This window comes from Diadema setosum, chromosome 19 (assembly GCF_964275005.1).
Source record: "Diadema setosum chromosome 19, eeDiaSeto1, whole genome shotgun sequence".
NCBI classification, from domain to species: domain Eukaryota; kingdom Metazoa; phylum Echinodermata; class Echinoidea; order Diadematoida; family Diadematidae; genus Diadema; species Diadema setosum.
In genome coordinates this window covers 9,300,695-9,315,719 of record NC_092703.1, presented here as the reverse complement: position 1 = coordinate 9,315,719, position 15,025 = coordinate 9,300,695, and the positions used below count along the sequence as shown (strand labels likewise).

Sequence of the window (15,025 nt, the reverse complement as noted above, 5' to 3'; positions counted from 1 at the left end):
TCATATGTTGTATAATATTATGAACATACACTATACATGACATATTAGCATGAATAATATCTCACTACATGAACGTTTATGGGGGAGAGGAAATCAATTAATACATAAGATATAACGACATTAGACTTTGCAGGGGGGTCAATCTACGCCAAAACACGGACGGCTCACTTCAAGAGTTCAGTCTCAAGAGTTCAGACCTAATGAAAAAACCGAAAGTTTGAGGCTACAAATTTCGCACCCCCCCCCCCCGCTATAAACACAAAGAGAAAACAGAAAAAAACAAATAAATGAAAGAGTCACAATCGCAACATCTGAAGTGGTAAAATGTGTTTGTTTGGGATTTTTACATATTTTTGGCATAATTGTTTCGGACCACAACGGGTTTTGATTCTGTGTTTGTTTGCTTTTGTTTATTTGCTTTTTTGTTTGTTTATTCATTTATTTGCTTGTTTGTACGCTTGTCAGTCTGTTTGCTTGTTTGTTTGTTCGTGTCATTAGGATTCCCGCCTATCATCAGGAAAGTTTGGGATTTCATAGGTCAAAAGTTTAAAGATGCTGGTATGCTTTTCCGTGACAAGAGATGATAAAGATTAAGTTCATAATCATGCAGTATACCTTATAATAGCAGACATAATTCTCACACAATGGAAATAAGAAAACATTAATATTGTTGTGATTTTTATCATCTTTTAATCTAACTATATGTCATTTTCATTTTATTTCATTTTCGATATGTGCTTCCGATGAAATAATGATATATATTAATCGCAACTGGGGAAAAAAAAAAAAACCTGGAAAGGATTGGTAAGACATTTTCTTTTTTATGCCATGATTTATCAAATAGTATACATAAACACAAATGTGCCTTGTTGCATAGCGAAGTGAAATGCCTACAAGCTTCATACATACATTCTGTTGATCTCATGGTACATAGTAAGACATGAACTCGATATGTTTCAATTGAATAAGCCGAAATGAAATAACACTACAAAGTAAACTATAAAAAGGGTCTTCTCTTCATCTATCAAAATGGGAAAATAATCGCGAATTTCCAAACTCATTATACTACTTGGAATAAAAAGAATCGTATCTAGATTTCAAATAAACTACTTTCCACTTGATGTTCTTGAAATTTCATTTAGCATGTAATTATAACGAAATTAGTCCCATTTATATTAAACAATGATTAAAAAAAAGATGTTTTAATTGTTTAACTGTGATGAGAAATCCAGAAAAATACGGGCCCTGAGACTATTCGGCGTCTAGTTCGAAGACTAGTGCCACGCGAACCTGCAGTCGTAACGCCCACCGAAATTTTCTATCGCTCTGCCTTTGCTGAAGGGACCGTCCGAGGCGCCACACGACTCTTCTATCTACCACTTCTCCACCCAGCTGAACTTATTCATCGCCCAAAGGCGGTAGACCAATAGTTGAAGTGTAGTTCGTCGATGGAGCGGGTACCATGAGAGCGAGACCTGCCCTGGCGCGTATAGCTCAGAAGTGCATGAGAACTCTTTTTACAGCGGGGATGGCATCCCGCGCTCCGAAGCCTGAGACGAACCGCGCATCCTTCATCTAGGCCGCCGCAAACGATAGGATCGCACAGAAGAATGTCGGAAATTCGGCTCGGCATCAGAGTGTGACAAGGACACTTAGTCTAGCAACCATAACATTATCCCTCCCTCAAGCAAATCCTGCGATTGCCATGTGAGAGTCTCGTACAAGATTCATGTGGGTAATGCCAATCGAACAAGTCACACGGAATATGAGAGACGCTTCTCGGATGAAGTGCGACCGTGAGAGGGAAAGGGGTCGGGGGAAAGAGAAGTCGAGATAAAGGGTACACGTCCGAGGCTTGTGGAATAAGTGGGACATAAACCTGTCAACCACCCTATGGAACGCGCCTCCGGATCTAGCACCGTGGTCTAGGCCAAGATCACCGGCATTCATTCGTCGTATCGCGTAACAAACAGTCGCGTGGTTCGAATTCATCATGTCCGTGTTTCGTATTCCGCGGATGATTTAGTGATCCCATTGCAGTCATCGCTGGCCCCGGACACAGATCAAGACAATTTACAGACTGTGAACCAGCTTGGATGCGAGAAAGCATGCGAGGGAAATGATACCCGCGTCAAAACTAACTCATCGGCTTTGTAGCGCACTTGTACTGTCAAAACGGAGGCGGTGTCGATGAACATTTTTGCGTTACCACGGAAACGTCACCAGCATTCGAGCTTTTAGCTGAAGTGGAAACCACCAAAGATATTGTTGATGCTCTGATGTTCTCATGTTTGTTTGTTTGGGGTTTTTTTTTTCTCTCTCTCTCTGTAGCTGTATATTCACATTTTCTCATGGGTCGGGTCAGCCATTGTCCATTGTTCGCCGAGCGTTTCTCCTTTCTTCGAATCTTGGGATCTATCTCACCATCATCTTCTCAAGGATATAACATTCACCGAATTGATCACATGTTGACAGATCCGCCACATCATGTTCTCTACCTCCGCGTATACTCCAGCTCAACCTGGTCTTTTCGATCGTAGAAAGTCGGTGACAACTAATCTCTCGTCGGTAAGCTCTTAAAGATAATCAGCATTGACACCGCTTTCAAAAGTAATATTCCATCATCCATTCCCGGCCCTGGGAACTATGAACATCCTTCGATCGCTTCAGAGGAAAGGGAAAGTTTGTAAAATAGGACTCGGAATACAACAGAAGTCGAAAATGAGGGTGACATGATACGACATGTTACGGACTCGGGCCGAGATGTTTTCTTCTCATGGAAACTTTTAATTGTGTTATGATCTGCTTGACTTACCTGTAACAAACTGCAAAGTGTTTACATCTTCAACGCCATAAAAACCACAAATACGAGTGATGAACCTGGTATTTCCCATCAAACGGAAAATACGCTATCAATTGAAGACCGAGAACTTCGTGAATATAACTACATCGGGAACCAGCGTTTCAGTCTCTGAAAGTGATGCCAAACAAGAGGCTTTATGACATTATCAGCGCGAAGGAAAAGTGTATGGGAGAGAGTTGCCGAGTTGGCAGAGACCATCCTTTGAGTTAACTTACGTCCGTCTGCTTTCACTATTCTGTCAAACACTTAACCAATCCTCTGTCAACATGAGCTGCCTGGACGTGATGTATCAGAGCGCGTACCAAGGGTACCAATACTCGTTCTACCAACGTCCCTTTGCTCAGGTCAGTTATACGTGTACGGGTGTAAATATCGATTGCACGCCATGTTCAAATTGGCTATGGAATACACAAACGCCACAGTAAAATAGATGAACAAAATTGATGGAGAAAATCGGATGCTGTGAAATTAATTGTAGATATACTCGTTGATTATTCATAATTTTACATGCTTCGTCAGATAGTGATATTGGTCGCTGCAAGATATTATGCAATACCTGAGGGAATGATGTCATCAACTCGCAAAAATGTCGTTGGCTCCCGCACAAAAAAAAAAAAAGAAAAGATCAATCAGAAATATATATATATATATATATATATATATATATATATATATATATATATATATATATTTGGGTTTGTAATATAGCAACTCAAACCGTTTCAACGCAAAGTATAACTTTTGCTATGTTGCAAAATAACAATAACAAGAAATGATGGGAAGGCATTTCTTTAAATTCATTTTTATTTTTTTAATTCCCATGTAGTGGAAAATGAAGTGAGATTTGTGTGTTGGTCAAGTGAAGATTCGTGGAGTGATGACATCATTTCCAGTTTGCTCATGTGGTCGTTACTAATTACATCAGTTCCGTTAAACCACGTTTTGCTTCAAAATTTCCTAACTTCTCCATTTCTTACATTTATGCCGAGTTCGATGAAAATGTCCATCACTCTGGGGGTTTTTAACCTGTACTTAACACAATTTTACCACAGCCGATGTGAAACGTACGTGATGAGGAATTACACTGTAAGGACACTGCGAAGAGAGAAGAGATTGAGATACGTATTAGACGTCACTGAAATGCGACCATTAGAACGCAGCCACAACGCGTGGGCATACAATTTAGCCTACTTCAAAAGCTAATGATGTGTTGCAATAAAAGATCACCTTTACCTCTTGTTCGACTGCAATGGTTAGAGCACATGGCTTCTTCATAAGTGTGACTTTTAGATCACAAGTGTCACGAGCCAGCTGCAATTTTTCCACGAAAAATTAACATTGTGTAGCTATTCATAGCTATTGAGTTGGGTTGCACAAAGCTTAATTTTTCGTCCCGAGGCAACTAGTAGGAAGTTTCTTCATTTCTGTATTCAATCTTTTACTAGTCCTATCCTCTCAGATATAAATTAATGACGATTTTAAACATAGTTATTACATGGAACACACATGTCTTATAAGAAAACCACATGACATGATCACATGATCACATGATGCCAATTTACTCGGTTTATAAAGTATATGACTTCAGTTCTAACCTTATTTTTGATCTCTTGTCGAGTTGGCAATCGGGATAACTTAATTATTCTTCTATCGTAGATTATATCTACTTCTGGTTTTATGAGATCCATCGCCTCAGGGAAGTTGCATTTGGAATTGAAATATTGTCTGTCCTTTTATTCAGTATAGGATATAAGATTATCCTTCATTATTTTCCCGTTTGTAATTCTTCGAGTAAGGATTTCTAAGTGACTATGAAATGAAAAAATACATAAGGGATTTGATTTCTGAAAAAAAAAATATATATTGTGGGGCTCTAAAATGATCGTCATGGGTGGAAAATGCTTTGTGTCACTCCGACATAATTTATTATGTAATACCTTTTTTTTTTTTTTTTTTTACACATCAGTAGTAGATTATCAGCTTTGTACATATCGGGACATGCATCTAATAAAAGCACACATCAAGAAGCAAATCTAATTTTTCCAACAATACCAACATTAATGAATTACTACTGCATGGCTTATACCGGTTACACGTTCCTGGCAAGCTTAGAATTATTGACTTGCAAGGAATGCGAAACACCTGTGTGATTCTTTGTAAATTTCATTCCCAGGATTTTTGGTTTTTGTTGTTGGTAGTCACGTGACTGCGAGCCATGCATTCTTCTCAGACGATAATGGAGAGATTTTCCAATTTGCAGCTAGCAAAGAACCGAGCTCGAGTAGTTGTGTCAAGCGTTAGCTATACCCTCTCAAATTATGATATGATTACGTAACGCGTGTGAGAAAGGTATATGGGAGGAGTTTTCTAGCCAGCGCTCCGCAGTCGAGAAGTGTTTCTGTTCGTGCACGAGACAACCTTTCACTGATGAGAAATCAAGTGTTTCGACCATGCAGTGATGTGTATTCATTTTGTATGCATGTAGAAATTTGGGCACTACAAGATGCAAGACGGAATGGGAATGGACGGGGCGGTCGATTTCAGCTCGACGTCGACTCACCACCATTCTGCCCCACACACGCCGAGTTTGTCGGCCTTCGCGAGCACAGCAAATCCCGGTCATCACCATCACCCCCACTTCCCTCACCCAGCGCACTTCACCGGGCACAGCGTGTGCAGCAGTGCCAGCAGCGCTGGAAGCAGCCAGGGCCACTCGGCGCATTCGTCCCTTCACTCTACCCCGTCCTCTCTGGCGACGGTTTCGTCGGTGTTGGGGGTTAAAGAAGAGCGAGAATCGGGGAGTGTGGACAAGGGCCCTGCTTCCGAGGCGGACTATGTCAACTCTCGGTGTGTTATTTTTACCTTCTACACCGGAGACTTGGACAAAATTGTGGACGAGCATTTCAGTCGTTCGCTGAGCCAGCAGAGCAGTTTTTCACCCGAGGGAGTGCAGAAAAGCAGGTCTGTAGCTACTGGGAGCAGCGAAAGCGGATCAGACGGCACAAACTGGTCAAGCAGAAATACAGGTAAGGGATTGTACAAGCAAACAGGGGAAAATAGTGCAAAGATTTACATGAGCAAATTTTAACCCGTTTTCATTGTAACTAATATCATTATGTTGAGCAATGTCCTCACCCAGGGAGTGTAAAGTGCACAGCGCCACCGGAAATGACGTGAGTCCAATTTCGGCTCACAGGGTCACAGTGACTCAACGTTTCATAGATACAGGCGATTCTCGTTATAACGAAGTCTCGGGACCGGCGGTATTCTTTCCTTGTATCGAAATTTCGTTATAGCCGAGCAAAAAAAAAAAAAAAAAATAGTTCATAAAGACTATATAGACGATAATTTTTGGACCCGAGTTTTACCTCGTTGTACCCGAAATTTCATCAAATTTATAACCTTTGTTCGTTATAACGGGAGTGCACTCTACAGTGTGCTAGCAGTCAATCAGTTTGATCTTTTTTGTTTGATTTTTTTTTTTGCTTTGCCTCATGACAGAGACGGAGAGAAAGAGAGAAAAAGAATAACGTTGCTGCAAATCACAACTGCTTGTAGAAACACCAACTTCAATGTACTTTTGATAAGATTTGAGGCATGCGATACATGTATGTAAAGTATTACATAATCGACTACAAATATTCTGAAAGTAGATTTACCTGTAAACTTTATATTGAATAGATAGAATATACGTCACTGCTTTTTGTTCGCAGTCGCCATAAAGCACCTAAATATTACCTGGGAAAAGAGGGCACTTTTCTCTAGGAGCTTGACTAAAAGATGTCTGAATAGTTCAGAATTCAGCAATCAAAGACACTTTCTTTCTTTCTTTCTTTCTTTTTTTTTTTGGGGGGGTGGCAAAACAGAGAAGTTTGAGCAAAGTTTTGATAAACTGCTAGTGATGTGTTAAGTCATCTTATTGCAAAAACAAAAAGCAACAGCAACAAATAAAGCAAACTGGGAGAGCATTGCGCACAGAAAAACTACACCCTACTGAAGACAAGCGTCTCAAAGAGATGGTGTAGCGTGTGCGTGTCTCGGCGTCTGAAGTTTAGATATGACGAAGTTATGGTATATGCAGAATATATATTTTCATATGTCGATGTAGCAAGAATACAGGCCCTTCTAAGAAGGCTATAAACATAATCATCATCTGAGTGTTATAAATCAGAGTATCTGAATGATAGTGTTCTTTTGGTGATACAATGTACCATAATGCATAGCTTAGCGGGGACATTGAGCAAGGATAAAGCAGACATTTCATTACTGCATCATTCAGATTTAAACAGCGAATTTCTTGGGAAAACAGTTATTGACATTGGCAATGGTAATGAAAGTAATGATGTTGACTTCTAAATTGAATGTTCAATCTCAATACACTATACAGTGAGTTTGAGGGTTTGACTCTTGCTATGATGCACGATACTAGATAGGATTATTCAACGCAATTTATTTATAAGTTCTTTCATGTAGAGGATGTATTTGTCTGGTGAATAAAAAGATAGTAAACTAATACATGGAAGCAAAATGAACAGATGAGTGGATATTTAGGGGCACACATGCAGACGATCAGACAATGGGGAATGGACGATATTTGCTTGTCGGTGAATGTGTAGTGAATCGGGTTGCGCGGCGCGCTTTAAAATCCCATTTGCATGCCTTGAATGAAGAGTTGTATAAATACAGTGGTATGTTGAAGAGAGTATCATTTTAGAAACTTCCATGAAGTATTGAAAGTGGAAGGTAACATTTAATACATTTTCATTGACCGTTAGATTTTGAATTGAATTTTTTTCGGGGCTCACCGTAAATTCCAGTACTTTACTAGGCTACCTTTGCAGACCCATGCACTGCATGTGTGTCCATCATGTATATTTTGTGAAGAAAGTTCATCAAAACTTACAAACATTTCTATATACATTCTTGCCACACACTCTATATGTTATTACATCAGCTCTTATACTTTTAGATTTGTGTTTATAGATTAAAAAAAATACAGAAGACTGCAACAAAAAGGCTTAAGTGTGGCTGACACACAAAACTACTGAGTAGTTGAGTTTTGAGCATTATTCAAATTGTAGATAACTGTTGACTTCCAAATTTCTCAGCAGTGGCCTAAACAAGTCCCCTGAGGTTCATATTTAATGTTTTGCTGCATTTTGGGAGGTCTGTAAAAGGTATCCCCTACCTTTCAAGTGAAATTCTACCATTTTCTTCAAGTGGCCTTTAACCCTGTGCATGTCACTTTACTCCCCTGTCCAAAGTAATGTCGGTGCAAAATTTGTGCACATTTCGACTCCATGGCACAGAAATGGTTAATGAACGGTGTAAGATCCGACGAACAGATTGATAGACTGACGTTTCGTCGGATCTGATGTACGATTAATTAAAGTTAAGGACGACGCACATGTTCTCACCGAAAGGTGTTTATATCACCGTTTCGTTTGTTTGAACTCTGTATGACTATAACTAATATTAACTTTTTTCGATTTCAGGTCCTTCCTTGATGTATCCTCTTTCATTCTCTGTTTGATTTCATCTTGTCTATTGAAAATATCATGAATATGATATGAAATCTCACTTAAAGCTGCCGACGTACGAGAAGGCTAGCTGATCACGGTTTAGAGTCCCTATACCGTGCAATCCCTCGTTTTGGTTTTGTAGAGATAAGAACATGAATATTAAAGGTCTATACTCTACATTTTCCGAAAAGAACATTTCACTTTCTTTGGTAAAAGAGAATAAGGGACCTATACAATACAAGCTCCGCTTTTTGGTAGGTCCCCCGCATTTCATGTTTGTATAATAATTCTCTTCTCTTGTCTTCTTTTTGAATTACGATGCCATGTATAGTCTTATGTTCAATCGATTGTATCATATTATTATTTGTGTTTGAGATATGGAAGAGTAAAATCAAATCAAATGAGATGAAATCAAGGTTTCACAAACAAAACAAAGTGAACTGAGAAGAATATAAAATGGTTGTAGAAGCTTGTAGTAATTACACGTTGTCATGAAAACTGAAGTGATGAAAATGAAATAACAGTGGGTGGTATAGCAAACTTCAAAAGAATGGAGGGGAAGGAGGTGTTAAAGGCCGTATGAAGACGACGGTAGAATTACACTTTAAAGGACGCAACGCAACCTGATGCACTTTTTTTTAGGGGAAAGAATAGGTTCCCTTTGAACTAGTGGGCTTTGATACTGCTAGTGAGAAAAGAAGATTCGTTCGATACAACATGTAAAATGAGTGATATTCTGGAAGCAAGTCACATTGTGTTAATATGACGTAATGCAGGGCTCGGCACTAACGGTGGCCTGGTGGCCCGGGGCCACCAAAAACGCACGTCGGGCCACCAAAATTTCAGAATTATGAAGAATTTGGTGGGCTGATCGGGCTACCAAAAAAGGTCGGATGTTTGCTTTTGGGCCACCAAAAATAAAAGTTAGTGTGGAGCCCTGCGTAATGTATCAGCCATTTCGCGAGTCGTACTCCAAATTAAAGGCAGCTTATACGATTGCTCAATATTGCTTTTGTCATCTTTCTAAAGCGTTGTTCAGCTACTTTACGTTCTAAACATTAATTTTGTATCCCTTTCTCTAACTTGAGATGGCTACCGAGTTAACGAGGGGGGGGGGGGGGGGAGAGATAGTGAAATGACACAATTTACCTCATTTTTGGTTCACTATTACTTGGTTTGCGAACTTAATACAACTTCGATGACGGGATACGCGCTTTCTTTTTGACTTCATGTTAAGGAATATTGAAATTTCGAGAAAATTCGCTTGTTGGTTTAAATAGAAGACAGATCTCCGTTGAGGCCATGGCATCAGCATTTCATCTTATTGGCGTGGTGGTTGCCGCTAACATGAAACTCGGTAAAATTACATAACTTGCTTCTGTTAAGTCCGAGTTTAAGGACACTGCTAACATTTGGTTATCTAATATTATCGTATTTTGAGAACTTGAGAGTTTTAAACACTTCAAATTTGCTGCACTTGTAGATCTTAATAGTTATTGTCTCCGTGTTATTTAAAGGAGACACAAAAACAGTTCCTGCGTCGAGGAATCTTCTTGTCTGTGACGTGTAGGCCTATTGTTTCGCAACTTTATTGTTTGCGGTGTTATCGCACATTACCCGGTGGATTATGGGAATTTATTGCTGTTTCGAAAGTCGTAAGCGCCTGCTATATGGAATAATTGGACGGCGTTTCCATGATGGACAAATCCGAGCGTTTCCGTGCGCGTGATTTGTCGTTCAGTGTCGCCAGCCTGCTGAATTTTTACGAGATAGCGTTGACATCTACATGACGTGTGAGTGTCAACGTAGCGTAGTCCTTGGTCTATTTTCCCCCGAGGGTGGCGAACGCGTTGTTTTGCCCCCTACACATTGTTTCTTCTACAAAATAAATGAAATAGGTTACACGCGGTGTACTAGTCTACCTTCAGTCACCTACCGTCAGTATACTTCCTCATTTAAGATGGCCATCTTATTCAACACTACGCGATTCCCGCTGCAGAGCAAATCGAATACATAATAATTTAACATTACTTAGATGGTAAAGTGATATTTTTTTTCGTGGGTGATAACAATGATAACAATAATACACGCATGGCAATAGTATTCATCGTCTTCAATCAGAACTGATGTTAGCATTTCAATTATGATTATGGTATTATGTACTTGAGTTATCATTGAAAGTTAATACATACTTTTATGAAGGTGTCGCGAATAAAAACAAGAAGAGCTAGATTCCTAATCCCTAGTTGTCTCGTTTCTCACACACTGTGACGACACAAACAAACAAATAAACATACTTAATCATATATGATACATCTATATACATATAATATATATATATATATATATATATATATATATATACACATATATTCATATGTGATACATATATATATATACATGTAATATATATATATATATATGTATATATATACATATATATAATAATAATAATGATAATAATAATAATAATAATAATAATAATAATAATAATAATAATAGTGGCCTCTTATAAAGCGCTGAAAGTCCATCAATGATGATGCTCATGGCGCTCTTACATATGAAATAGCGAATGAAAAACAAACAAAAACAAGATGCTTACTATACATAACGAAATCAATCTCAGAACATACGAAAAACCCTTCATGTACAAATCATACAGTAACTTATACAGTGTACAAAACGACTCAATTATAACAATCACGTTCATTCACGATTTGGAATTAAACAGATGTGTTTTGAGGAGTTGCTTAAAGGAATTGGTTGAGGAAGCCTGACGAAGAGAAAGGGGAAGATTGTTCCAGAGAGAAGGACCGGCGTGAGACTGTGGTCTCCCCAAGAGTGAGAGGATTGAGGAACATGGAGAAGTGAAGTACCAGCTGAACGGAGTCTACGAGGGGGTTGATATAAATGTATATAATATATATATATATATATATATATATATATATATATATATATATATATCACTCCCATCTTTTTCTTTTAATAAGAGGAACATCTTCCAATCGAGAGTTACACGACCGTGCTAATAGAGTTTACGCAAAAGCGAAGCGAAAAAACTCACGCCAAAATGATTATAATTAAAAAAACGCACGTTTTATCTCTCTGAAAGATATACGGCAGCTGGAACAGTAAACCTGATTCTTGAAATCCATTTGGTCTTTTGAACAATCTCGTAAATAAGATGCAATAATGTGCACCTTTAAAATAGGTCCGCATTCTCTCTTACGCAATTTATGAGATATTGTAATTACTCGTACCCCCCCCCCCCACTTTTTTTTTTTAAGTGATGGGCCCATATAGTCATATATTATGCTGCGGTGTAAATTTAGTTATTGAAAGGGCTGTTACAAAGTTACAAGACGGTGGCCGGAGATAAAGCACAAACATCATAAAAGCACAGACCGTTGCCAAGCTCCGCACTACATAGATGACTTTATTATTTCCTCAGTGCAATACCACACAAACTCTGGAAAAATTCATATTGCATGGTACATCCATGCTTACATTCATGATTGTGTACTTCATTAGCGTAGAATTCTTAGTAGTAAAGATAGTAGCCGATATACTCATGCACTTGATTCCCAGTTGATAAACTATCCCTCGCTGACTTATACATTGTACCTTCATAAGAGATTTTAAACACATAAGTAAAGCAATGCCTGTATGAAACACAGCGAAGAAGAGATGATTGCTTGCCAAACGTACTTGCGCTGCACGCACCACCCTTGACGAACCCTGTCGATTATTGAACTCTGACCTCAGCTGGTATCTTAACGGTCGTCGGGGGAAGATGTAGAAATGGCGGGTCGCGCATGCCGAAGTGCGCGGGGGACCGGGCAGACGTGCGACTCGTAAATTGGATGAGTGATTGATACAAAAGGTGGAAGAATCATTGCACGTGAATCGTTGACTGTGATGGCGTGTGCGTGTGTACATGTATGTGTGTTTGTATGTGTGAATGTATGTATGTTAGTGACATGTGTGTAAGTGTGTGTGTGTGTGGGGGGGGGGTGTTCTTGCATTTTGTTTTTGTTTTGTTTTCATTTTATCAGTTCAAAAGCAGATTCACTACCGTATAGTTTTCAAAACATTGCTCACTACAGTTCATACAAGAAAGATTTTCGAGAAGTATAATGGCCTGCTATGACTGTACTTCCCAATAGGAGCCTCGTGTGTACTCAGTTTTGTGGCAAGACTTACTATGTAACACATCTAGGCCCTACATATCGATACGACATTCTAGGGAAAAACGCTATTTTAAAACGTGGATCTAAACGTGTTATTGATATCATGACCATGATTTTGAAAAGTGGAAGTATGTATCAAAGCCTTTGAGGCATCTCTATAATTGCTAAAGCGCTCCTGTTCTAATTCTAGATGGGGTGGAATGTAACCTGTGAGTTTCTGTGCGAACGTAAATCATTCACAAACACAAACATTTCCCCAAGTATGTGTGATATATGGCCGCGTATAGGTGCATTCCCCGTCATCAACCAACATGCCAAGTGAACTCCTATCACTGAAGCCAAATAAACGAGAGTCACATTTAGTGAGTGGTGCAGATAAGGGCTCCCGATGATGTGCTAATTTATGGGCAGTTTGTTCTCTCGCCCGCCCATCTTAAAGGGAAAATGATTAGAGAATTTTGTGACATTGAAGTCGAGAGAAGAAGGAATGACATCGAAAATCACGCGACTCTACACAACACTATCCAATTTGATCTTGTGTCATTTCCTGCGAGCTGTTATATATAACTCTATCTCCAATTTAAATTTGTGTATGCAGAATTTAATTTCATGTTTTTCACTCATTTTCATGTTTTCACTCATTTTCTTGTTCTTTTTTATTACCATTCAAATCCAAGCTGGATGTCCAGTCACGCCTATGTGCAAACGGAACTTTCCCCCGTCGTTCTGGAACTCGAATTTCTACAGTGCCGTCGGCAACAGCAACAATAACACTAACAACAGTAACAACAGTCATTTGAACTCTGTGTACCAGGCGGGAGGCACGACTGGGTCCATGTCGCACCACGACACCTCGTCGTTCCTCTCCGCCGCCGCCGCGGCTGACTCGTACACGATGCACCACCGCGCGTCGGTGCATCACCCGCAGGCGGACGCCGCGTGGCACTACGGGTTTGGCGCTCACCACCAAACGTCGTACCCGCATCATCATCACCACCATCACCACACGGGGCTGCACGAGCTCGGCTACGGGGTGTCGCCGGGGAGCGCCTTCAATCCCCGCTACAGTTCCCTACTCATCCAGCCCTCCGTACGACCGGGGCGTCTGCCCACGATGCCCGGCCAGTGCGACTTCACGAAGTCGTCGACCACGGAATGGCCGGCCACTTACACTCCTCACAGTCATCATTCGACGACCGACATCCCGACATACTCGGTGGAATCAGGTAAAGGAGGGTAGCAAGTTTTCTTTTCATATCCAGCAGAGATGCTCTTTTTCTTCTTTTTTTTTGTTATCATCTTTGCCAGGAAATTACTGTATTACATCCACATAAAATGCAATGGCTTCTGAGACTGAATTAATGGGTATTTTGATTGATGTATTACATATATTTTATTTAAAAAAACACGCTGATACATCACAATGCCTCTTCCACATTACAATGTCCCCTCCACCGGCAAGACTTGATGATAGTACGCCCTCTAACACGATGATATTGATAATTTGAATCAGAAAACGACGATAATTACTGTCGTTCGGTTGTAGTCGTACAGTCCGTCTCGACCCAGATAGTTGCACGGTATACCTAATCTGTTTCCCTCTCAGTTATAACAGATGATATTCTATAGGCAGACCGATTCCACGTTCAAGTTCACTTTGATGCTCCGATCAAACAGATGCTGCGGTAAATCTCGAACTAAAGATCTGGCCAAAATAAGATAGTTAGAAATTAACAGCGCGTCACAGGTTTTTATTAAGCGATGAAGATGCCTTCAATCGCCAAGGCAAATTAGCCGGAGGTGATAACGATGTCGACTCACGATTTTAAGCAACATACATTCATAATGTACCTTTTCCGCATCGGAATGAATCGGCACCAAAGTATTTCTTCCTCAGTGAGCCATAAACACTTTAAGCCTGTGGTGCTGTGTTCACAATGACCTCTGCTGATAATAAATAGGTCTTCGCATCACACATTCAGGGAATATTTGAGTGAAATATTCATAAAACTATTTTAATGATTTGATTTAACATTCTTGAGTAACCACGAAGCTCCACCTTTTCAAAAGTCTTGCTTGCTTATCAAGATGTCAACCAATAGTAAAAGTTACTACAGTCTGTACTACTACTATTGCTATCGCCCCTACACTACTACCACTACTACTACTGCTACTACTACTACTACTGCTACTACAGTGCTTATACTATAGGGCATATCACTACCGTAGTGTCTCTATGCGCTTTAAAGGGGCATTCCAGACGATTTTCATAATTTTACATCATGTAGTACATAAATCAAAAGCTCAATGTATAGACTTGTGGAATTTATTGTGGCCCTTGAGCAGAGAAACCAATAATCTGAAAATCTTAAACAAATTACACTGAACAGTGTTGATGACATAGGAGCCTCACATATTTCAGAAATGTAGCAGTGGCATTGCAATTC

The 15,025-nt window shown here is 39.7% G+C and overlaps 1 protein-coding gene across 1 annotated transcript; it reads left to right on the top strand.

The window, feature by feature from the left end:
- Positions 1-5,175: 5,175 nt before the first annotated feature.
- Positions 5,176-13,818, top strand: LOC140242988 (transcription cofactor vestigial-like protein 3). Its single transcript, XM_072322728.1, has 2 exons — positions 5,176-5,889; positions 13,256-13,818. Exons 1-2 carry the CDS (start codon positions 5,367-5,369, stop codon positions 13,816-13,818), a joined length of 1,086 nt encoding a protein of 361 aa, XP_072178829.1. The 5' UTR covers positions 5,176-5,366.
- Positions 13,819-15,025: the final 1,207 nt, after the last annotated feature.